Genomic DNA, 26,943 nt, shown 5'->3' with positions numbered 1-26,943 from the left:
TTATTCAGGGAAAATGCACTTACACAAGAGGTGGGTGACCACCACAGGTTCCAGCTCCAAAGATCCACCCAAGCTGTTCTTCATGACCCCACTGGAAGCAAGAGAGCACTGGGGTCCTGCCCTCCATCACATCTGTACCTCTGACCACTCCAAATGGGCGTGGGTGTAGGTGGAATAGATATCTCACTACATCCTACCAGACCTGTCATTGTCAGAATGTATAGGTTTTACAACTATGAACTATTTTAGGACTGTTGATTGCTCTCCTCCATTGGCAGCTTGCATAGCACCTTTGGATAGTATGGGAATTGGTCTTCTAGGTGGCTTCCAGCTTGATTCCAGCTTGATTACTCCACGTCCTGTGGCTGAAGTGTGTGGTGTCTTCAGGAGTAGGGTCAGTTTTTTGCAGGCAACCAAAGTGAATGGTAGTAGATTCTATTGCCTGGAATTTGTTGGAATCCCCAAACCAATACCTCAAAGGGAGCTTTCCCATGTCTGACATCAGGGGTTTTGTTAGAGAATCTGTTGTACTTGGGGAGGACTAATCACCCTGTGTGTCATAACTCCATGGAAACTATTTGCATGTGTGTTTTTAAGTATGCTCATAAAATAATGTTTCTCTATGGCATTTCTTAGTATCCTTAGTGTTATTTCCTTCTTCCCTCTCCCTCTCTATTGAAATCCCTCCTCCCTTCACTAGTGGAGGTTTTCTCCCTCCTCTCTCTCTCTCTCTTCTTCTCTCTCTCCCCCCCCTCTCTCTCTGTCCTTCCCTCCCTCTCCCTTTCTTCCTCCCCTCCCTATTCCTTCATCATCCTTTTCTACCTTTCTGGCTTCTGTGATTGCTTCAAGTTATTTAGTCAAGTCTAAAAATTCAGAGCTGTGATCAATATCCTTAGCAATTAGGAATACAAATTAAAGCTATTTTGAGATTTCATTTTGCCTCAGTCAGAATGACTAAAACCAAGAAAACAAGTGACAACAAATGCTAGTGAGGATTCCAGGAAAGAGGAATCCTGATTTGCTTTTGGTGGTTTTGTAAACCAATGTGGCTACTGTGGAAATCAGTGTGAGAATTCTCTAAAAGCTAAAAGTAGATCTACTGTGAGACCTAGCTGTCCACTTATTGGCATATGCCCAGAAGACTCGGTATCTTACTACACAGATCCTTATTCAGCCATGTTCATTGGTTCTCTCTTCATAATAGCTAGGAAATGGAAACAATCTAGATGTCCTTCAACTGATGAAAAAATAATGAAAATGTCATAGAAAGTAATGATTTCAGAGTGGAAACCTAAGGAAATAAGATGTGGTTCAGTGAAGCTGCATTATCCAAGACATTTCTGGAATGTCTTCTTTAAGAACTGCCTTCAGAGACAACCAAAAGCCTTAAAGGAAAACGTTCTGGTTTCTTGAAAAATGATTCAAAAGTGAGCATTACCTGGGATGAAACTTGTATTAAAGAGGCTGTTCCCTGTGCCTCATCCCAGTTCTATCAAGTCAGAATCTCTAGGGAAAGTTGCCTTTTAAAGAAACTCCCTGGATGATTCCTGGGACACTGAGTCTCTGCAGCTCTGCTTTGTACTTATTTACCTAAGTCAGTGTGGACCAAAGACTTAAGACTACAAAACTCAAAGCCACCTGAAAGGGCAGGGGGTTATCCCAGCAGTGCTGAAGAACACTTCCAAAAGGAGCTCCAGAGAGAGCTGGATAATAGGATGGGAGGGAGGCAGACAGACAGGAATGACATAGTAGTCAGAAGCATAACTCTTTGGCTGGCCTGGTTTTGGTGTGCTTGACAAATCACACTTCAAGTTAAAGGAGTTTCACTATATTTTCTTGTTAGAGGGAAAAGGCAAGGAAAGAAGAACTATTTATGTGTTGGTGAGATTGGGTATGACCTCAAAGTTCCTTATCTTACACTCTGTTCTTTCTATCCATCATTGAATGCTGAAAAGAACCCATAACATGTACATATGTTAACCAAATGGCATATCCTTAGTAGAAAGTTGCCTTGGATCTTTTTTAAAGGGAAGAGCTTTCTTAAACCAAAGTGGCTTTAAAAAAAATGGGTGAGCAGCTAAAGCATAGTGTATAAAGGCTTGACTCAAAATATCGGAGCGGGTCATTAGACACAGGTTTCACCTGTATCATTAAAGATGCTGTTTCGTGGGGCTGCTAATTGTATGCATATGTCTACATTTGTGCATGTGCATGGGGAGGCCAGAGGTTAGCATCAGATATTCCTCAGGAGCTATCTTGTTTTGTGAAGCATAGTTCTTCCCAGAGATGTGGGCTTGCTGTTTAGGCTAGGCTGGCTGGCCTAAGGGTCCCAGACATCTTCCTGTATCTCCTCCTCCTTGGACTTAAGAGTACAAGCACTGCCACAGCCAACTGAACTCAGATCTTCTTAATGTATGGCAAGTACTTTATTGACTAAGCTATGTGCCTAGCTCCAGTCTTTCATTTTTCTGGATGACAGTAAAACCATTAGCTGCTTTTGTTTATGTAATAATTCACTGATTTATCTTATTATACAAAATGATTTTTTTGTTGATGTGAATATACCATCTTTATTATGAAACTATTAAATAGCAGATGGCTCAGTTGGTAAAGGCAGTTCTCACCAAACCTAAGCACCCCAGGATCCATGAGGTGGAAAGAGAACTGACTCTGTCAAGGTTCCTCTTACTTCCACATTCATACAGAGACGAACGGATGGACGGACGGACACACACACACACACACACACACACACACACACACACTCTCACACACCCAGTTTTTTTCAGTGTTGGATATCATTAAGTATTTAAGAATAACAAAATAAGCTCCAGTTTTGAGGACCTACCATATACTAAGAACATGTTTGAATGTCTTCTGTATCTTACTTCATTGCCTCCTTGGAAGAAGATTGGTGTGTTAAAGATAGGTTCACTCCACTTTGTGTTGGAGTCACCTTTAAACTTACGGAAATCACATCGAAGAATTATAATCACCTTAAATAGGATAGTGACAGTCTTATAACCTCCATTTTTAAAAATCAGAAATAACACCTGTCATACATACTAAGTAAAAAGTAAGTTTACAGAATTTAATCTGCTTGAGCCAAGTATGTTGGCACACACTTGAAATCCCAGTCTTGCAAGATAGAAGAGGAAGTATCGGGAGTCTGAGAGCAGCCTGGGCAGCATGAGAACCTGTCTCAGAAAATTAAAGAGAAGGGGAAGTTTTCCATCTCTTCACCACTAAGTAGCAAGGTTCCATGTAATGGAGTACAATTTTATACAAGTCAGTAAATTGTCTAATTATATTTGATTGAAAGAAACTAAAGTACTTCATGCTCTGAATTAAAATAAGATCATTTTTCCATATCTGACATACTAATAATCCTGATTTCCATTGGCAAGACAGAAGATCTACACTTTATATGCTGATAATTAAGTTAGTAAGTGCTAAACATCTGCCAGTCTGCTTATTTTTTCTTCTCAAACTTGAATTTGAAACTATTTGACCTCATCTTCCCTCTCTTAGGTTTTCAAACAGTATAAAGTACACTTAATTATTACTTTTTGTCTTTCCAATTTTGTCATTGTAGGTTTTGGTTTCAGGGAATTGATTTGGCCATTTTTTTAAACTGTATTTTGGAGATGGCTGTGTACTGAGAGGATCTTGGCATCTTGCTCTATCAACCTTTGCCTTATTCCATTGTGACAAGGTCTCTCACCGAATCTGGCTCTAGGCTGGAGGACAGTGAGCTCTATCAACCCTCTTGTCTCCACCTGCTAAGTACTAAAGTTACTGGTGTGTGGCCACCCTGACTTTTCGTTTCTCGTCATAGATGCTAGGATTTAAACTTTGGTGCTCATGCTTCCATAGCAAGTGCCAGTTCCCACTGAGCCACCTCTCCAGCCCTCACAATTCTCTAATTCCCTTCTCCAAATAAGTCAGTGGTTGATGATAGGTCATTGGTTTACTTAAGCCTTCTACAGTTAAAAAGGAAATAAGGGATTTATCTCCCAGTATTGCATAACAGTTATTGTTGCCCCTTTGGGGTGGAATCCACTAGATTTACTGGAATCTGATGGTTATAGCAGTCATTTATTTATTCTTTCATGACATCTGACTGAAGAATATAGAGTTGCAGTGGGGGTGACAATTTTAGCCCTCCCTATCAGGTGTTCTGGGGTATTTTTAACTTTTCATAGGGAACAAAATACCACAAATAATTTTTTAATACAAAGAAACATACCTTTTCCCTTAAAACAGATTGTTTTCCCCATGTCTGTTTTTCTGGTTTTGAAATAATATTTTGACTACTGTGATCTTCCTTGCCTACCTTTTTCCTTCCCTTTTCCCTTCTGCCATTCCTTCTCTCACATCTCCCTCTCTGTCTTTGTAACCTTCTTTCTATCCTCTCAATAGCTTACTCTTTTTCTTCCTTTCTTTTTTCTTTCCTCTCAAGGGGCCAGGGGGCATCCTGTTTAGCTAGTGAGGCCAGTGCTGTGATGGCATCTACTGTGTGATAGCCACTCAATCCATTGGTGTGAAAGCAACAAGGACTTATTTTCTCCCTTTTGTAGGAAATAGCATTCCAACTGTTTTTTGACATCTTTAATTTTAGAGGTTTCCAATGATCAGCTCAGGGTCAAGTCTGCCTTCAAATATTTTAGTAAGACACAGAAAGAAAAATGAGACCCTAACTTGCTAGTCTCCTAATCTACACATCCCTGTTGATGAGCTAAAGCTTTATGAGTGTGAAATTTGGTATGGAAGCTTAGTCTGCTTGAGAACCTTTTATCCCATAATAGTTGTGGAATGTGAAGATTTGAATTTTCATGGGGGCACTGATATTTCTTGGCCCGACAATGGATTTCTTAAGGCCTTGTCATTTCAAATTGCCACGAGGTCTGGTTATTGCTGCACTAAACGTGTATATGAAGCTGCCTCCCAATGAACTTACTGCAGTGGTGCTAACTTGTCTTGACACTCTGGCTGACAGTTCTAGTTGCCCTTAACAAGATCTACTTTCTGTAGTCACAGCACGGGTTTTACAAAAGATTCAGCCTAAATTTCTGAAATGAATTTCTATTGACAGAAAATGTATTGGCTTTAAAAATTAAGAGGTTTGATTCTGTTTTGAATTGGTTATCAAATGAATCTGAGCACATGACATTTTAATACCATTTGTCTTTTCAAATAGATTTACCTTCTAATGCATGTGACGACAGGACTTTGCTCATCAGCTAGAACATACATTTCAGAGGAGTTGTTACCTAAAATATTATCACAAGGCATAAGAAAACCCACGATTTAAGTTGCCTTTCATGAACATAATTAAGAATTAATAAGCTAGTACCAGTGGCTAGTCTCCAGAATTTCCACTGTTTTGCCTTTTGTGACCTGTGTTATTAAAAGTCCATTATTTTTACAGACTTTATTAAATTGGATCTTATTAAAGCATTCTATATTTGCATTTGGTCTTTCATAATTCATTATTATTATGACATTTACTTTTTACCATCAGATCTGAAAACATATCATAAGCTACCCTTTTCTCTTGAAAGAAATGCTAATTTCAAACAGTCCTCTAATAGAAGAGAAAAGCTTTATCAGTTTTTTCATTTATTCCAGATCGTGTTAAGAATACTAATGCTAGACTTCAGTATGCTAATATCTCCGAGCTTTTTTGGCCAAAAGCTTAGAATTGTTGTTTTTTTTTTTTTTTTCTACACTAGGTACAAACTAGAAGACCGACTACTTCTAGAGGAGACACAATGCTCCAGCCTAGTTATTGACTCTAAGGACTTAGGAAAATGTTGCTAAAGCTATTTTTAAATGATGCTAGTCGGTTTACCTTTTTACCACACTATATTATTTATCCTACTTAAGAAATTCTTTCCTGGAAATTCTTTTATTTTCTCAGAGATTAGGTAGTACATCCTGTAATGTTTGAGACTTAAAAAGAATCACATGTTGTCATCCCTTGACAGCAATTAGGGTGTGCTTCCTTCTTTTATATATGACAGCCATTAAAGATTTGGTTGAAAACTCAACATAGTAAAAATTTCCATACTGATGTAAGTCAGGCTGTCTATTTAGTAAAGGCATCTCAGATCTTCTAATTTGTTTGAAACTTACTTTGGTTTTGTTTTGTTTCAGATTTCTGACAATGTGCAATAGACACTTTGGCAGTGTTATTGCACAGACCATTCGGACCCAAAAAACAGATCAGTTTCCACTTTTCCTGATTATCATGGGAAAGAGGTCATCTAATGAAGTGTTAAATGTGATACAAGGTAAATAAAATATACATCATGATGGGAATAAAGCTTTATATATGTGATAACCTTAACATTTTCCCACCAAAGCTGGCAGTATTTCTTGCTATTGATAAATGTCTTTAAATTGTAAAATATAAAACATCTTGGAGAGCATATTCAGGTACTATAAAAAAGGTTAAATATACTGTGTTGAAAAATCTGTCAGAATTACCTCTAAAATTGCATAACTCTTTGGACATAGAATAGTCAAGTTAATGTTCTGAAATGCTTAATTCCCTAAAACTAGCAATTAGGGAATAATCATTTGTCAAATGTGACATTTATTTCTGTTGATTTATAGCTGCAATATTAAAAGAATTGCTTATCTTTAATTATCTAGAAAATTCTATGACTATACATTGCAAATTGAATTTTTCACGTGTCAATTGTTCCTCCTTATTTGTGTGACTTCATCCTAAAATACAACCCTGAGGCAAAAGTCTGTGGAATTCCTATAAAATTAACCATAGTTTACATTTTCCTGTAAATATAGCCATACTTCACATTGTTTCTTTAAAAAAAAAAAAAAAAGGTAAGGTGAATGAATGGTAATGTTGTTAATACTAAAACATCCAAAACTTAAAAAAAAAAAAATGCTGTGTTCATGGGAAATCTTAAATAAAAACAGCAAGCACATCCACTCTGTGCTGCCAAATTTTTTCAAGTGTTCCAAGCTAAAGCTTGGGTATGGGGTCCTTCATTTCTGCCCCACTGAAGTCTGATAGGGGAGGGGGATCTGTGCATTCCAGTGCCTTTAAAGCCTAACCAAAACAAAAGCCCAGGTATTTTGTTTTCTCTATAACCAGAGCATTTAGTTTCCTAGGCAGTCTTAAAAAGACCTGCTGAGGGAACTGATTCCCGTGGGGTGAATAGAAAGTGAAGACATTTCTTTCTTGTTTTCTTTATCAGAGGTAATATTGTGATAGCTTGTGTTTTGCAAACTATGGGGCATGGACTCCAGAAGTCCTGGTTTCAGGAAATCTACAAGGTCACAATTATTGTCATTATTATAATAGATGGGGATTTTGTTTTACTTTTTGTTGTTTTTGTAGATTAGTTGTATTTTGCCCTTTTTTTATGTTAACACTTTACAGTAGTGACTCAATTGCAATGATTTCTGAAGCTGTTGTCATCTTAGTGTGAGTCAGCCTCTGACATAGATCATCATATGTTAGTCACTTCTTTGACATGCACTTACAGTAGAAAAGGAAAGGCTACTGAAGGGTAGATACCCTTGCAGAAGATAGCATTTCTCTTTTTAGAATTTTAGCCCTTTTATTAGGTGATTTATACCAATGTATTCGAATTGTCTCAAAGAAAATCATTTGTGTAGTTTCTTGAGCTAAAGTAGTTGCTTCTCTCCATCTTCCCTGAAATCATTTTTACTGCTTGACAGACAAATTGTGCTCATTTAGACTGGGCATTTGGCAAATATTTTCTATAAAATAAACAAAGTGAATTTATCACTTTGAAGTAAAAGAACTGGATATATTTGTTGCCAATGGTAAAATCTGAGTTTTCAATAAAAAAATATGTCCTCCACTGGAAGATAAACAGCATAAATACTTTCTGATGACATTAGTAGTGCTATTAACAAATGTGATTTTTTTTATTTCATGCAATATCATGTATCAGCATTCACAAGAAATACCTAACTTAGAGTGAAGTAATGTTTTCCAAAGGCATTGATTGGTAATAGAATAAATTTACACATGCAAAAAAGATCATTTCACAGATAATAGAGCTGGGTTCTGTTGAGTGCCCCTGTAATCTCTGCTACTGTAATGGCAGAGGCAGGAAGATCAAGAGTTCAAGGTGGGTCTGAATGATTTAGGGAGGCTATGGAGTTTTGAGAGAGGGGAGGAAAATAATTTTAGTGTAACAAAATACAGAAGTGTGTCTTTTGATACTTTGAAATTCTATGTGCTGCTAATTTGAAGAAACTAATCTTGTCAAACTGAGTATAGTATCAAAGAAATGTAAGTACAAGTATCTATTTAAATGTTTCTTCATTTTCTGACTAGAGGCAGAAGGCCACATATTCTTTGTAAATTTAAACCAATAAAGCACATTTCCACTAGTGTAATGTAGAAATAGATATAAAGCTATAATTGTTTTCTATTGATCCAGATACTGCAGAAATATGTGAAAATGATACTTCCATGCCATTCTTCTCACTAACCTTTTTCTTCTGGAATAAGGTTTGATTTTGTTTTAACAAGAATGTAACATTTTATAATGTGCACTGTTACTTTTAAAAGAATTGATATATATGTTGTAAATGCTTATTTTAATTTCTCTTTAATTTTTGTATTACATTTACTTGTTCTCTGAGTGTCTTCTCTTCTCTTCCATGGGCTGAACTGGGGTTATCAGACTTAGTACTAGCACCTTTACCCACTGAACAATTTTGCTCGCCCCCCCTTTTTTTTTTTTTTTTGATTTTACGAGACAGGGTTTCTCTGTATTGTTTTGGAGGCTGTCGGTCCAGCCCGGCCTCGAACTCACAGAGATCCGCCTGCCTCTGTCTCCTGAGTGCTGGGATTAAAGGCGTGCGCCACCACCGCCCGGCCTCTCGCCCCTTTTTTAAAGTTTCTAATAGAGTAAATATTAGTAGCTATGGTAGTTTGAGAAATCCCTGTCACAGGCTTAGGTGTTTGAAGTTGGTGTCCAATTGGTGGGCTGTTTGAAGAGGCTTGTAGATCTTTAGGAAGTATGTTACCACCTGGCATATAAAAGTATTTTCAATACTACCATTTCAGTCTGTAATTTCTAATAATTTTATAACTTGAAGTTATATAAATTTTACATAAAGCTTTGAATCTCTTCTGTCTAATTAGGTAATACAACAGTGGATGAGTTAATGATGAGACTCATGGCTGCAATGGAGATTTTCTCAGCCCAACAACAGGAAGACATAAAGGATGAGGTAAGAGGTGAAATGGAGTTTTCATAAGAGGTTGGTGAGGTGCTTTGTCATTGGTGATGAGTGACTGTACCACGACTGATAGATAAAAATGTAAAGATGCCATTGTAGATTTGTCAAGGTCCCTTTTGGCATCAATGTGACTCTTTGGTCTTTTCTTACTATGATTTCAAGTTCTAAAGATTTATTTAAATTTATGGTTTGTTTACTAGATTTAGGGTGCTGGGCAGTTCATTTTGCAAGAACATAATTAGTGGCTTGTTTGCAAACTTTGGTTCAGGATCTTCTGCTTACCATATAGGTTTTTATACAGGTGTAGTAGAAGGCACTATGCTGAGGACTGGTTTTGATAGATATTGTCAACTTTGGGTTTGATATGGAGTACATAAAGGAATAGCTTCATTTCTTTCTTTACTGTGGTCTCCTGCTGCTACCTCTAGATCATCAAAAGCTTTGTAGACCATGGATACGGAAGGTCAAATACAAGACATTCCAACCTAGGTTGGCATGATAACTTTTTAATGAGAAAATTGAGGGTCAGAGTTCAGTAAGTTTACCCAGAGTCCTCTAGCCAATGGCTGTTTTAACAATCCCTTAATCATTAACACTTGATCAATCAAGAAATTTCTGTGTTAAGAAAATGAAGCAGATACTAGCATTTGTTAATTTGAAGTGCTAAGCTTATGGGTCTTTGTAAACTTATGCTTAATTTTTGTTTTTAAGTTTTCTATAGAACAGCAAAGGGAGAAGATAATTCTAAGCAATGCAAGTGTCTAGGTACTATGTGTGTTTTCAGTAGAATACTGTTATTGAAAATGTGGAACAGTAGACAATTTCAATATAAACCTATACTAGTGTGTTTTGCTTTGTTTATTTAGTTCTGTCTTCCATTCATTTAACAGGGTTTGTTTTTGTTTGTTTGTTTGCTTTGGTTTACGTTGGGGTGGGGAAGCAATTGGTTGTTTCATTTAAGTGTGTGCTTGTTTGTTTTGAGATGGGGTCTCCCCTATGTAGGCTTGGCTTTCTGTAATTCACAATGCAGACCAGACTGAGTTGGAACTCACTCTGTAGGTCATATGTTTCCTTGGTATCTTCCATCTCCTTTGGCTCTTAACAATCTTTCCACTTCCTCTTCCTCAGAGTTCCCTGAACCCTGAGGGGAGAGATTTAATGCATATATCTTGTTTAGGACTGAGTCTTCTAAGGTTTCTCACTCTATGATTCTGCTGTTTTTATTGTCATAGGCTTTATTAATGGATTTATTCATATCCTGCTTAAGGTATTAAACATACTCATGATAGCTGTTTTGAAGTCCTTGTCTTGTACTTAAGCTGTGCTACATTTCTCAGGGAGTACTGTAGTATTCTTACTGGGTTCTCATGGGCAGGTGTTACTTTGGCTGTTACTGGTTGTATTTTTTTTTTTACACTGATGTCTAGGCATCTGGGTTGAGTCAATTGTAATTCAAGGTGTTGTTATATGACCTTGTCTCTGTTGGATGAGTAGTCTATTTCTTTTGCCCTCTCTGGATCTTAGAATGTGGTGAGTGTGGGTTGTCCAATAAGGAGTACTTCTGGTTCCTTGCACTGTGTGGCACCGTGGGTACAGGGTAGAACATGTTTCTAGTTATTTGGGACTGACAGGAAGGAATTGGGATGGGCTAGAAGGGAGGGAGCTAAGTGAGAGGGTTTCTAGGAAGGAGGAAAACTGGGTCCTTCCGTAGGCTCTGCACATTCTTCAATGAGTGGAGTTAGGGGAGGACAGGCTGCTGCAGATGGTCTGCTACAGGACTAGGGATGAAATTGAAGAATTTGCAGTGGAGGACAGGAAATGAGAATGAAGTTCACCTACCTGATTGATTCCCATGCTGGTGGCATGACCAGCAAGCAGATCATAACTCAGTTTTATTCACACTTACTTCACATTTCATAGAATCACTTGATTTTGACTTTCATATTTTCACATTATTGTTAAAACTTTCATTCTTTTTTTCTTTCTTGAATTAGTTGGATTCCTAGTTACCCAAAATTGGTTATGACCCAAATATGACTTATTGAACCACAAAAGTGTTTATAAATGCTACAAACCACTGTGACATAGTTCAAACTACTTCACCATTAGTATAAACATTATATAAGAACAATTTTGCTAATATAAAAATTACCAATGCAGCTGACTTCATGCTAATTGCTATAAAAAGTTGCTTAATAAAAGGCTGGAGATGTGGCTCAGCTGTTAAGAGCACTGACTGATCTTCCAGAGGACCTGTGTTCAATTCCCAAATTCCCAACAGTGACATGGTGACTCACAACCATCTGTACTGAGATCTGGTGCCTTCTTCTGGTATGCAGGTATACCTAATAAATAAAATCTTATTAAAAAGTTGATTAATTAATAGCATGTGTGAAAATTGATTTTACAATGTTTCTGTTGTGACATTTTCTTATTAAAGGACAAATTATTAATTAATTAATTTATTTATTTATTTATTTATTTTGGTTTTACAAGACAGGGTTTCTCTGTATTGTTTTGGAGGCTGTCGGTCCAGCCCAACCTCAAACTCACAGAGATCCGCCTGCCTCTGCCTCCTGAGTGCTGGAATTAAAGGCGTGTGCCACCACCACCTGGCCTAATTTTTTAATTTTTATATTAAGGATTTACTTCTTTATTTTTCTCAGAGCAAAATAGAAATCATATCCTTAAAAAAAAAAACAATTACTGATAAAAGCAGAGAAATTACCAAACACCAAAGGGGAAATTGTCTACAATAATTTCTTGAAATAAAAAAATGCATGTAAATCTTTGTATTACTAATGAAACATTGCTATTGTTTGAGTACTTAACAGGTTCATGTATTTGAAAGGCCTGGTTTCCTAAAGAGATTAGCTCAATAATCCTTAACTTCACCAGTAGACTAAATCATTGATTAATTCATAGTTGAGTGGGCTTTTAGGAGTAAGAGCTTCATTGGAAGGATATCAGTCATCATGTGAATATCTTTGAAGAATGTATCTGGTCCCTGACTTTGTCTCTGCCTCCTGCTTGCAATGAGAAGAGCCACACTATACTATGCATGCCCCTGCCATGATGATCTGCCTTATTGTACACTAGCCAAAAACAAGACCAAGTAACTACAGACTGAACTCATGAGCCTGAAAACTTTCTTCCTCCATATTGTTTCTAGGTTATTTTGCAACACCAGTGAAAAACTAACATGGAAAGTGGTACTGAGAAATGAGATCATAACTATGATTGTGTACAACTTTGCGGTTTAGAAATCTTTGGAACTAGTTATGCAAGGAATTTAGAGAAGTTGGGAAAAGCAGGCTGGAAAAGCCAGAGTGTAATTAATAGTTATCATATGAGCTTGAAATACCAGAATGCTGATAGAAATTTAGTTAGTAAAGGCTGTACTAATGAGATTACAAATATTGAGAATTAGACTAAAGCTGCTTTTATTATACTCTGACAAAGAACCTGTATACATGCCCGTGCCTAAAATTGTGGTAAGTTGACTTGGATACCCAACTAACTAACATGGTAGAGGAAACCTCAGGCTACCCCACCATGGATATTGCTAGCTTCTTTAGACAAATCTGTATTGAAAACCACAAGGGAAAGCAAAACAGAAGGATTTGAAAAACTGCCATTTGGCTAGAAAAGGAACATATTTGAAGTTGGGGCCAAAGAAGGTGTGGTTGCTTAACAAGATTAGTATCTCTGAGAAGATGCCAAGGATGTTGCATCCGACAATAGCAAAGATGCCTTGAAGGCATCTCAGGCATTGGCCATAATCCACCCATAGGAAGCTCAAGGATGTAAGGGTACAAATTTACTTTAAAAACTTTGCTTTGAGAGAGAACTCCAGAGTTTCTGGGAATCTTCACGATGTTTCCAAGTGTTCAACCATCTAGGTACTCAGAGATCAATGCCTCAGTGAACCACTGGGCCCAGATACTGCTCAAGCTGACAGCAGACCTCATTTCACTTTGCTGGTGTCTTTCAGGCACGGAGAATTCAGGTGTTGTAGGGTACTGTGTGACAACAGTTGGAATCCCCAGGTAGTTCCTGAAAGGGTAATGTGTAAAGCTGTGAGAGAGGAAACATTTCAGTGGAAACCTCAGGAAATTAGAAATGTTGAGAGTTTGGAACATTTGCTGAGGAGAGCAAGGAGCAGTAAGCAAGCCATATGGGCTGTAGCTAGCCAGGCCAAAGAGGCAAAGCTGCTCAAATCTTTAGAGTACACACACTACTGTGTGTGTCCTATTGGCTGGACATGAAGATGCAGGTTTTAATGTTTTCCTTGCTGGGTTTGAGGGTTTGTTTTTTGTTGTTGTTTGTTTATTTTTTTATCCAGTCTTTCCTCACCATTCTTATATGTCTCATCTTGGGAATAGGAATGCTTACTGAGTTATATTATTTTGGAAATATATATAGCTTGTGGTTGGCTTTATCTAAGTCTACTTACAGCTGAGAATTTGTCATGAGTCTCAGAAGTTCTGGGCTTGAACATTTGAGCAGAGCTTACACTGCTAAGAACTGGAGACTCCTGGAGATAGACTGATTGCATTTTGTAATGGGACATGGATATGAGCCTTTGTAGGCCAGGAATAAAATCTTACAGTTTGGATATGAAGTGTCTCCCCAAAAGGCTTGCTGTTGTTGAAGGCTTAGTCCCAGAATGTATTGCTGTTGGGAAGTGATTAGATCATAAATTCTTTAACTTCACCAATCAATGGGTATCCCATTAGTAAGTTCTTAACTGAATGAGCTAGTAGGAGGTGAAGTCTTAAGGAAAGAATGAAGGAAGTCTTTGGAGGCATGCCTACTGTTTGAATTTTTGGTCCACAGTTGGTGGAACTCTTAGGGAAGGGTTATAGGTGTGGCCTTGGTGGAAAAGGTGTGTCACTGGGTGCCAGTTTTGATGTTTGAAAAGACTCAACCCGTTCCCAATTAGCTCTCTCTGCCTCATGCTTGTGGATCAAGATGTAAGTTCTCAGCTACTGCTCCAGAGCCATGCCTCCCTGCCTACCTCCATGCTCAGTGCCATGATGAATTCTAACCCTCTGAAACTATAAACCCACAAGAAACTTTTCTATAATTTGCCTTGATTATGTTATCTTACCACCGCAACAGAAAAGAAACTAAGACCAGTTTTTTCCTTGGGCATTTTGCTACCAGCAACAAAACTAATGCAACTACCAAGTTAACAACAAAAATGCAGCCACAACTTAATTTTCCAAAAAGAGCAATAGAACAAATATTGATTATTCTAATATTATTCACATTAGCCAACAAAAATGGAAAGTATTCAAGTGTCCATCACTGTAAATGAGTAGGCAAAATGTGATATATATATCCAATAAAATATCATTTGGCCATAAAAAATCACTATTTTCAAAATATGTGATGGATTAATAAATATTAAAACATTATGCTCCAAAAAAAATATCAGAAAAGCCAGTGGTGGTGGCCCACATCTTTAATCTCAGCACTTGGGAGGTAGAGGTAGGTGGATCTCTGAGTCTACAGCAGGGAAGCCTACAGACATAAAAAACAGTAGGTGTGTTAGTTACTTTTCTGTTGCTGTGGTAAAATACTATGAGCAAAACAATATGTATCAGAAAGAGTTTATTTTGGCTTACCCTTCCAGAGGCCTAAGAGTTCATCATGGCAGGAAGGTTATAGCAGCAACCCCCAGAATTAGCAGGAGCAAGAAACTGAAAGATCACATCTTCAGCCACAATCAAGAAGTAGAGAGAACAAACTAAAAATAGACTGAAATTATGAAATCTTAAAAATCAACTCCTAGTGGCCAGCTCCCTCAAGTGAGACTTAGCCCCGAAACCTCCCTAAAGAGCACTGCCAGCTGGGGATCAACAGTTCAGATGCACAAGCCTATGGAAGACCACCACAGTAGGTTAGCCAGCACTTAAGAATGTGGGAGAATTTAGGGCAAGGGTTATGCAGATAAGAGGGTGATAACTAAAAGATATGTGGTTTCTTTTTCAGGTGATAGAAATGACTGTGGTAATGACAGAAAATATCTGTGAATGTATCAAAAAGCATTGAATTGTACATTTTATTTTTGGTTGTGAGCCTAGCCTTTAAAGGCTGAGCCATTTCTCCAGCCCGGAATTGTACATTTTAAATGAATGGATTGTATAGTATGTGAATTACATATTAATAAATACTACTTTCAAAAAGCTGTGTTTAGGGAGATTGCTGAGGGAAGGTTGTAGCTATTCAAATGAAAAAGATCCATTATCTGCTGAACTTAATAACTAGTTAGAATATACTGTTGAGTAAAATAATGAAGCATTTCTTTCTGGCAGACCACTTAAAACAATAGAAAGTCGGTAGCATCCCTTCTCAGCTAATTATGCTAAGTACCAAAGGCATGGGACTAAAGGATCACATAGAACCCAGTAATCTATGTTTCCACAAGCTGTTCATGTGGTTCTTATGCTGGTCCACTGATCTAAGAGATTTGTATGCTCAAGCCTGTAATGACACATGAGATACACATCCTTTACAATACACTTAACAATAGTGAAAATACTTGGGATGTCTTTACATCTTATGTCTCATCTGTGTAATCTGGAGTATTTAAGACTTTAAAGCAGAAAGCATAGTTGTAATTTTTTTAGAGTAAAATGTAAAGATTTCTTGCAACAAATTAAACTGGAGAGCATAGCTTTCATCATACACAGCTTGATATCCAAAACTTTGATAATTTTTGTCTATTGTTCATTGAAAGAAATGAATGATATGTTTAAATTCCCACACAAGGTTATAACCTAGTATAAAGAAATACTCTATTCTGTAAGAACTAAAGAATAAAGTCATTGGCTGGGCGGTGGTGGCCCACGCCTTTAATCCCAGCACTCGGGAGGCAGAGGCAGGCAGATCTCTGTGAGTTCGAGGCCGGGCTGGACCAACAGCCTCCAAAACAATACAGAGAAACCCTGTCTCGTAAAAACCAAAAAAAAAAAAAAAGAATAAAGTCATTAATCTACTCACCACAATCTCCCATGACTAAAAAGCCTTTCATTTTGAGTCTGATAAGCTCATTGATATGGAATGTGACAATTTACAGTGGCATTTTATGAGCAATCTCTTTATTGGTGTCTTTGTTTGTTTGAAAAATATATATCTGAAAAGACTAACAGGCATTTGTTTCAGTTCTTCATATTTTCAGACTGAGACTTTCTGATTTATTTGAAATAAAGAAGAGAATATAAAAATGTTATAAATAATATAGACTTCCAATCTTATAGTAAACTATTAGTATCACTGTAAACAAAGGACATAAGTATAGGACCTGGAGAAGTGACTCAGCAGTTAAGAGCACTTGCTGCTCTTTACGAGGATCTGAATTTGATTCCCTACATGGCAGCTCATAAGCACCTATAACTCCAGGGCATCTGATATCCTCTTCTGGCCTCCATAGGCACCAGACATGCACATGGCCCATAGACATACATGAACATAAGGTACTCCTACCCAGAAAATAAAAATAATCTTTTTTTTAAGAAGATAAAGGATAGGTATGTTCATGGTTCTTAACATGTGGACCACAATCATTTGGGGTTGCATATCAGATATTTTCATTTCAGTGTGTAATGGAAGCAAAATTATAGTTATGAAGTAAAATAAAATCATTTTATGTTTGAGAGTCATCACAATATGAGGAACTGTATTAAAGGGTTGCAGGAAGGTTGAGAACCACTGGACTATGGCTATATATGCAGTGGCTTACATTCATTAAAGTATGCAATATATTCTGTAATATATAACATAGAAGAGTCAGACGATGCCAAAAACAATTTTAATAAAATAAAGTACCGTTTCTCTGAATAGAATGGAACTTTCTGACCATAGCAATGATTATGAAAAAAACACTAGTAACAACATGTGCAGTGTTAGAACACTGAAAGCTTTTTCCCTAAGGGCAAGAAAAGATAAGAATGCCTGTTAAAACACCATTACTTATGGTGTTAGAATTTTGAGCCAGAATAACTAGGCAAGAGACAAAAATATGCCATCTCCATGGGAAAAGAATCCAAATGAGCCTTATTCATTAAAGATAAGATCTTTAAAATTCCATTCCAAAAAGAAAAGGCAAAACAACAAATGGATCAGCTAGCATTGAACAGTATAAAATCAACACATGAGAACCTGATACAATTCTGTACACTTGCAGTAAAGAATGAATTTATCAGTGAAGACCACACCTTGTACACTGAAATCTACAAACCTTATAAAAGAAATTAGGAAAATATAGATTAATAGAAATTTTTTCCACAGAGTAGAATTTAATAAAAAACTTACTGATATAAATTGTATACCCACAGATTCAGTGCAATTTCTATAAAGATCTTGAAAGTGTTTTTATTGAAATAGAAAATTTTGTCAGATTTTAATACTGAGTTTCAAAGGACCTCAAATAGCAAAAGAAATCTCGAAAGAGATCAAAATGTAAAGAGTTAAACTTCCTTAGTTCAAAATGTAATTTAAGGGTACACTAGCAAGACAGTACATAGGTTTTAAGAATAGCCTGATACCAATGGAATTAAGTAGAGACCAAAAATAAATTCTCAGGAGAGACAGTTGATCTCCAAGGATGCCAGGTCATTCACTAGGAAAGGAGCAATCAGCTCAACATTGGCTCTGGGGAAAGTAGATATCCAGATGCCAAAGAAGATTGATACTATCGTTTTCACCATTTTTACTATACAAGAGTGAATCAAGAGTGAAAGAACTAACGCATTGCACTTAGAGGAATTGGCTCTCTCCTATATTTCTTAAGAATTATACCAAAAACGTGGGAAACAGAAAAGTAGCTTGGACTATACCACTATTAAATGTTAAGGTGTACTTATAACCTTTGAGCTCGGGAGATAGGCAAGAGGACTACCACAAATTTGAGGTCAGCCTGGGCTCTAGCATGACTGAATGCTTATGATAATTTCATTTTTCTCTACTCTCACACAGTTCAGGATCCCCTGCCTAAGGATTTGTGGGCTATCAGTGGGTCTTCCCACCTCCGTTAGCTCAGTTATGATAGTCTTCCAAAGACTTGCAAGCCCTCAGGCCAACCTGTTATAGACAGTGCCTCCCTGAGAAGCTCTTCCCAGGTGCCTTTAGACTGTCAAGGTGACAATTAAAGCTAGCCATCACCCCTGAAATTTGAGTTGTTACAGCACATGCTGGACACTCTTGTAATCCAACAAAGCAGAAAATACTCAAGCTTCGTGAGCTTTAATCCTGAGCAGCTGAGCAGTGTGTTCCTTGGTGTTAAGAGTCAAAACTCTTCACCTCTTATAGAAGCAAGAGTCTACCTTAAACAAGTGACTAAATGTGTGCCTTTGGGTTTGATCAGGTTTGTTTGTTTTCAGAGATGAGGTCTCACTGTGTTGCCAAGGCTGGGTTCAAACTCACCATAGTCCTCCTGCTTCAGCCTCTCATGTGGTGGGATCACAGGTTTATACCACCATACCTAGTTGTGAATGCATCTAGTATCTGCTTTTCTAAGTATTATATTTTCCATAAATAGCCTCATCTAGCTGTCAAAATCCTAAGAAGTTGCTAATGTCACTGTTTTACTGAAGAAAGCACTGTTGTATATATAGAGAGGTTAAGTAATTTACCAGATGTCCTACAGCTGCTCACAGCCACATTACACATTTTCTTTGCATACATCATCATCTCTTGTGACACTAACATATCCTTGTATTCATGAACTAAATTGAATCATTGCTCTTACCAAGATTCAATAAATCAGCATGGACTAACCTGGGTAGACCAGACATTCCTAGATTCCCAAATATCTTAGTCAGTTGAACAGAATAAAATAAAAACTTGTCTTACTGTCTGCTTTTTGTGCATGAAATAACACTCACTGCTTTTTTTAAAATTACATCCACACCCTCTTTGTTTACATTTGTTGCTCTTAAAATGCCTGCTGATGATGGATCAGTTCATCCGTTTCTGACACCTCAGAGTAGAAGTTAATAATTGTCATAGATGAGACTAATGTAAAGAGATTAGTGAGTCAACATTGGCATCACACTTCAGCACACCTGTTCAGAGCCAGTGCTCCACGTTTTCTCCTCTGCTGCCTGAGGTGGAGTCTTCTTCATGGATTACAGTAACACTTTTTGACAAGTTTAGACTGGGTGGAACTATGTGTAATGACAGAGCACAATTGATAATATCTCAGTAATGCATTCTTTTTTATTTAGGCTGTCACCATCTATCACCATAAAAGCATTCATTGTTAAATTGCTGGCCCAACCTGTCCACTTTTTTCTTTGAGTAACAGTAAGACCAAATGAAGTATATGTGTACTTTTCTGGTCATGAGATGGTGACTGGCTGTGAGGCAGTGTGTCTGGTTACTTATTTCCTTTTATATTGCATTGGTTTTTGTGTGTTGTTTTGGTTTGGTTTTTGGTTTGGACTTTTAAGATTTATTTTTCTTATGTTTAATTGTGTGTATATGTGTGTGCCTGCATATGGATACATACACGTGAATGCTGGTACTGATTGAGGCAGGAGCTCCTGGAGCTTTTAGCTACTAAGCAAGTCACAATATAACATGGTTTTAAAACTCAACAAAACTTAAAATTGAAATCATTGTTACATGGCTCTTTTGATTTTCCCAATGTCAGCCTAATTGACACTTCAAAGAAATATTAATGGAAATATTTTCTCTCTATATATATAAATCTTTTAAAGAGAATTATACAATTTTTTCTTTATATTGTACATTAACCTAAACCTAAGGTTAATATATCCCCTAAGAATCCTTTATGTCCTTATATGACCATGTTTATGAGAAGGAATTTGGGGGCAGGAATACCTATAAACCCAGGACTCAAGAATCAGGCAGGAGAATCCTCAGCTTGAAGCCATCATGAGCTACAAAGCAAAACCCTGTGTTCTAAAACCAAACAAGCAGATAAATAATCATTATAGTCAGGAATTTCTCTAAAGAGGCACATTTTGGTTTAGTTAGAAAAGACTTGATGAGTGTAGGTAAACAGAGAATACATTGAAATGTTTGGGGAAGCATGAGAAAAAAACAAAAAGAAGAATTTGAATTCATCCAAAGCTACAAATTTGTGTAATAAGCAAGTCAACTAAGAGACTCTGTAGCTGGCAACTACAATTTTTACTGTTACTTTTACTTCTGCAAATCAATCTCAATCTCTCTCTCTCTCTCTCTCTCTCTCTCTCTCTCTCTCTCTCTCTCTCTCTCTCTCTCTCTCTCTCTTTCCCTCCCCTCCCCTCTCCTCTCCTCTCCTCCCCTCTCCTCTCCTCTCCTCCCCTCTCCCCTCTCCTCTCCTCTCCTCCCTCCCCTCCCTTCCCTCCCCTCCCCTCCCCTTCCGTCCTCTCCTCTCCTCTCCTCTCCTCTCTATATAGACTAAGCTAGTCTGGAACTCATAGAAAGCTGCCTGCCTCAGCTGTGCTGGGATTAAAGGCATGTGACTTTTTCTACTTTTTGCCTACTAATTTTTATTCACAAAGTTTGCTTTGATTCCAGTTGCTTCATCCAATTAACTATCCTTCCAAGAAACAAGCATTTGCGGTATAGTATGAAAACACAGCAATGCTCGTAAACATAAGACATAAAGAAACAAAAAGTCACCTTAGTTTCAAAGGACGGTTCATTGATTTCCAGCCGGTGAACAGGCATTAATTTGTTTTGAGCACTAAATTTCTCAGGGACCTGCTTGCTATGTGCCCACAATATACTCAACACTGGTACCAATAAGGATGATACAACCCTTTAGATATTTATGGTATACAAATAATTCTAGTAAAAAACAACATAATTTCCATGATGCAGATATATGTAGAACATTGACATAGAAATAGTGATAGTGGTTACATGACTAGATACATGTGTTAGAATTCACAGAACTATATCCCATATAATTCATTTTGTTGTATGTTCATTTAAAAATAAAACTTTTCAAAAGAAAAAAGCCGTTCATAGAACAGACTTTAAAATCAGTCTTAATAAAATTGTAGTATCTTTCATTAACTATGGGGCACCTATTAGAACAGCATTGTAGGAATACCAGTACATGGTCTTTAGTTAGCAGTGCATAAATGTTATCTATTATTTTTATCCTAGACTGAACTGAAAAAAGTTAGAATTGGTGTAGTATTATCTCATCATTCTACAGAAGAAACAGCCATTATGTTACTAACCCAAGATCACTTATAGTCAGCCTTGTTGTTATTTATTGACTTAGTGTTATTTTCTCTTAAATAATTATCTTGTGGTGGGACGGCTAATGGGTAAAGGGAATTTGGAGAGAAGCCTTTTCAAATGATTTTGCATTCTGCCCCCCCTTTTTTAAATTTATTTTACATCCTGACTGCAATTTACCCTCCCTTCTCTCTTCCCAGTCCCTCCCCCCACCTCCTCTCTGCTTCCCTCCCCCTGGTTCACTTCTCTATTTCTATTCAAAAAAGGCCAGGCCTCTATAAAACACATACCATTATTAAGATTTTGTTTTAAGACAGGGTCTCAAGAGTCCCAGGTTGGACCAAGTGGTGATGCTTGCCTTTAATCCCAGCACTTGGGAGGCAGAGGCAGGCGAATCTCTGTCAATTGGAGTTCAATCTGCACTGCAGAGTTAGAGCCAGGAGAGGCTCCAATGCTACACAGAGAAACTGTATCTTGAAAAACAAAAACAAAAAACAAAAAAAAAAAACAAAAGAGTCCCAAATAGTCCTGGGGGATTCAAATCAGAGCTTGGTGCATGTAAAACAGTGTTCTGCCAGATGAGCTACATTCCACCCCTGGTTTTAAGATTTTGTTTGGTTGGGTTAGGCTTTGGTTTTCAGTGCCACCAAAGCCACACACATTACGGACAAGTGATCTACCACTAAGTTCCTCACCAGCACATATCATTTTGTTTTTCAGTAGCATTTTGCCTAGATTTGATTATACTGTTGTAGCCCATATGAAGGATTTGTCCTGAGGAAAAAAAATAAGCTAAAACAATTGCTGATAAAGTACAAAGAATACAAAGAATACAGTCTGTGAAGTTTCTTCACTGAAAATGCTCCAGGGATATTTGAAACAAAGAACATGTATTTTGTTGTCTTAACTAGTTTATTCACATAAAGCAGTAGAAATATTCAACTTTACAACCAACCTGAATTATTTGTGAACATCTCTTATGTAGGAAGGGGATAAAGCCTTCTATACAAGTTTTAATCCAATGATCAATTTGAGTGTATGCCTATAAGTATCCCATTACTGTTTACTAGGAGATTGAACTGTAGAATTTCACTTCATAAGTCAAGACCAGTCAACCATGGAAAACAAACCATCATGTACTTAAGAGCACTTTTACATTTGCTTTTCAAAATAACATCTTTCTGTCAAGGAAAGATCTAACATAAGAAACTACCCATTACACATCCATGTGCTTTTTTTTTTCTCTCCTATATTCCAGTTCAGGAAAATTCTTTCAGTGCTTTCCATGTGAATCCCAGGCCAAGCTAGTCCGGATAGCAGCATTTCTGCTATCAGGGAACTTGCCGTTTGTAAAAATGAAATCTCAGTGGCTGAAGCAATGAAGAAAATGATACAAATGACAAGCCTTGTTCAAGTGGGACAGGAGATTGATGAGAGTTGGAAATGCATGTGGGCCAGAAGAACAAACAGCAATGCAGTTTGAATTGTTCTGAGTAAATACTCTTGCTTAGAAGGCGCTCATTGTCACATGAGATGTGGCTGAAGGTTACTTAGTAAGCTATGGTGTCAAATTGCCTGAATTCAAATGCTGTGTCACCTAGCAAACCCTGAATCTTGAGAAAAACCACACCAACTTTTTATGCCTCCGTTTTATTTTTAAAAGACATATTTTATTTTATTTTATGCGTAGCAATGATTCTTTTGCATCTGTGTGTGTACATGCCATAGACAGAAGTGGCATCAGATCTTTTGGAACTGGAGTCACAAACAGTTGTGAGCCACCAAGTGGGTGCTTAGAACTGAATCTGGAACCTCTGGAGAGGACTCTTAACCTCTAAGCCATCTCTCTAATCCCTGTGCTCCCTTTTTACAAATTTATGTTGTGTGGGGGTGCTTGATCGTCATGTAAGTCTGTGTACCACATGCATGCCTAGTGCTCATGAAGGCTAGAAGAGGACATCCCATCCCCTAGGACTAGAATTACAGGTGACGATAAGCCACCATGTAGGTGTTTGGGAATCAAACCCAGGATCTCTGAAAGAACAACAGGTACTCTTAACTATGGAGTCATCTCTCCAGCCTCTTGTTCCTCTCTCTTTAATGTCTGTTTGTAACTACTTGTAGGGCTATCTTGAAAGTTATATTAGTTACTACTTATAAGTACTTAGATTGGTATCTGTTCAGTATCCAAGAACTATTTTCTGTAGTAATGATGCTATAAACTGAGTTTGAAAGAGTGAATGGGAAATAACAATTTGAAGAACATTTCACAATAAGATGCAGCTTATAGATTTTGCATGACTTGATGCAGATGGAGAAGAAGTATTGATAATTCAGTAAGAGAAGAAGCAGTTGTCCATAGGAAGGACTAGGGGTACGGTAGGGTACATTTTTTCATAGAGTGCACATCTGTATTTTGGTAGAATTTGGACTTTAAATAGTAAATGCTGTTTTTTTAATCAAGTAATTTATACCATTTGGATTTAGGAAGCTGATGTCTGTAACATTTGAACACTTTCTGTGTTTAATCTTAACAATAATGTTATAATTTATCAGCTTTGTTTTTAAGTACATTGATTTTCAAAGTGTAGTTCACTGAACACATTTATTGCAAGTACAGATTTTAGGCTTTTGTGTTGGAAATTCTGCTAGTGTACCAGAGAGTATTCTGTCCTTTATAGTTTTCATATATAAGAAGTGATTTCCATGTTGTCTTAAAATGTGAGGACAGGAGGGTAGTGGCAAGAACATAGGTGTTTGAAGTGGACAAGCACAACTTCTCAGCAGGGCAACTACACAGCCAGTTTCTGTCTCGGTTTATTTGTCAGGAAATAGTAATGCTCTTTTGTGGTATTGTGGTAATAAAAAGAAACATTTGTAAACTTACTAGCCTATAATTGGCATTCATATATGTTGCTTCCTTCCTCAGCTTATAACTAGTGAAAAAAGGGAGGGGTCTTAGCAGTCTTGTCTCCAGTTTCTAACAAAAGGCTAATGTCAATTAGGTGTGTACCTGGGGTTTTATAAAAGTGCCACAACATAATATGTATGAACGCCTGCTTATTATGTTTTTGCTTTATGGAGGGAGGGCAGGCATGAGTACATGTGTATGTGTTTGGGATGTGGAGACTGGGTGTGGTATGTGTATTTGGTGCATGCACATGAGTATGCTGGTATGTGGGTCTTTTTTTGTGCTTGTGTGAAGAGCAGAGCAAGACATTGTCTTTATCACTCTCTGTATTATTATCTTGAGACAAGGTCTCTCTCACTAAACCACTTCACCCTTTTGGCTAGGCTGACCAGCCAGCGAGCTCTTAGGATCCTGTTGTCTCTGCCCCCCCCCCAATGCCTGGATTATACAGATAGATAGGTATAGACAGACAGGTGATGGTAGCCTAATGTTCATTTGTTGTTTCTTGGCATTTTTAGAATCTATCAGGTATCAGACATTGTGTAGGACTAAAGACACAGATGAAAAAGGCAAAGTCTCTTCAACTTGTTTATAGCCTGAAGAAAGAAGTATTCATATTACTAGATGAGAAAAATTATTAAGCTGGAGCTAAGTATCCCTTCATTATCTCTATGAAGAGTTCATTTGTAATCAAATGAACAAAGTCCATATTTTATATTCCTGTTAATTTGTGTAGTAGAAATTAACAGATTCTTTACACCCAGAAGAATAATTCTGTGATTGTATTTTATGCTAACTTAAGGAATATATTTGCATCTTTTTGGGAAAAGAATGCAGATTCAAGAGAAGTAAAGCAGAAAGACCTCTTAAGTTAGGTACTAGCATTCTAACCAGCTATGGAACCCTAGAAAAAAATCATTTCCTTTTCTAAGTCTCCATTTCTTCACCTCTAATAGGTCTCTTTTGGGCCAACTTGAATGTTGTGAGAGTGTGTGTGAAAGTGCTTTGTAAACTTTGAAATACAAAACTTGAAAGGATTAAAAGTCCTAGATAAAATTATAAAAAGGGTATTCATTAATACTTCATATATTTCCTTTACAAATACTTATTGATAGATTTGATGAGAGATAGACAGGAAATGAGAGCATTTCACAGAATGGAAACCATAGAGATAAACTTTCCCCTGCCACCCCCCGAGCATTTAGCTAGACTTACTATGTGGCAGGGCCATGTGGAAAAGGAAATGCATTTAGCTCGACTTACTATGTGGCAGGGCCATGTGGAAAAGGAAATGCATTTAGCTAGACTTACTATGTGGCAGGGCCATGTGGAAAAGGAAATGCATTTAGCTAGACTTACTATGTGGCAGGGCCATGTGGAAAAGGAAATGCATTTAGCTCGACTTACTATGTGGCAGGGCCATGTGGAAAAGGAAATGCATTTAGCTAGACTTACTATGTGGCAGGGCCATGTGGAAAAGGAAATGCATTTAGCTAGACTTACTATGTGGCAGGGCCATGTGGAAAAGGAAATGCATTTAGCTAGACTTACTATGTGGCAGGGCCATGTGGAAAAGGAAATGCATTTAGCTAGACTTACTATGTGGCAGGGCCATGTGGAAAAGGAAATGCATGTTTGACCGCAGCTCTTGATTCCTTTTCTTTCTTAGAATGTGTGCCCACAGTAGACATGACCTGAGAATAATTTATGTGGCTACTAGGAAGCCTTTGTATGAAATCTCTTTGAAAGCATAGGTTTTGTCATAATTATTCTTGTTTTCTGTAAGACCAATAAGAGTCCCTGGTCATGATCCTAAGTGGTGTTTGTGTGAGATAGAATTCACCTAGACATCATTTAAAGTTTGTCATCATTCAGACTAGAGTGGGACCCATTTGTTGAACACTCCAAACTGATATCCATGTTGTATGTTCCAAGAGTTACCACATGACATGATTCATGGCTACTTATACTTCTTTATGCTGGAAAAGTCAGAAACATCTCCTTTAATTTTGCTTCATTTGTTATATTCCCCTTTCATAAATGCTTATGAGACATTCTGATTTGGTCATCTGTAACTTCCCTGTTGTGTTTTGTTTTCCTTGAATCTCTGTGTATTACAATTAAGAAAATTTTTTCAAGTAGGTTAATCTCCCTTCTCCTTTCTTCAAGCTTGTTTTTTAATGTATCCATTGGGTTTTTTTTCCATCATTTTTTATTTATTTTACATACCAACCACAGTTTCCTTTCCCTCCTCTCCTCCTGCTCCCTTCCCCCACCATCCACTCATCCTCTGTCTCCACTTAGATGGGGTAAGGCCTCCTATGGGAATCAACAAGTCCTGGCATATCGAACTGAACCAAGCTCTTCCCCCCTGCATTAAGGCTGAACAAGGCATGCCATCATAGGGAATATGTTCCAAAGAGCCAGCTCATGCATCAGGAACATTCCCACTGCTAAGGGCGCCACAAAAGACCAGACTACACAATTGTCACCCAGATGCAGAGGGCCTAGGTCAGACCAAACTACACAATTTTCACCCAGATGCAGAGGGCCTAGGTCAG

The 26,943-nt window shown here is 37.5% G+C and overlaps 1 protein-coding gene across 2 annotated transcripts in view; it reads left to right on the top strand.

Annotated features, from left to right (window-relative positions):
- Faf1 (Fas associated factor 1) overlaps positions 1-26,943 on the top strand; it is a 304,225-nt gene that overhangs the window by 227,139 nt on the left and 50,143 nt on the right. For both annotated transcript variants that reach the window (XM_040756971.1, XM_040756970.1), the window contains exons 14-15: positions 6,160-6,296; positions 9,161-9,249. In XM_040756971.1, coding sequence (XP_040612905.1) covers positions 6,160-6,296; positions 9,161-9,249 — 226 coding nt within the window. The remainder of the gene's footprint in view (positions 1-6,159; positions 6,297-9,160; positions 9,250-26,943) is intronic.

This window comes from Mesocricetus auratus, unplaced genomic scaffold (genome assembly GCF_017639785.1).
Source record: "Mesocricetus auratus isolate SY011 unplaced genomic scaffold, BCM_Maur_2.0 Super-Scaffold_100014, whole genome shotgun sequence".
NCBI lineage: Eukaryota > Metazoa > Chordata > Mammalia > Rodentia > Cricetidae > Mesocricetus > Mesocricetus auratus.
Note: the sequence above shows the minus strand (reverse complement) of the source record. Positions and strands in the feature narration are given on the sequence as shown.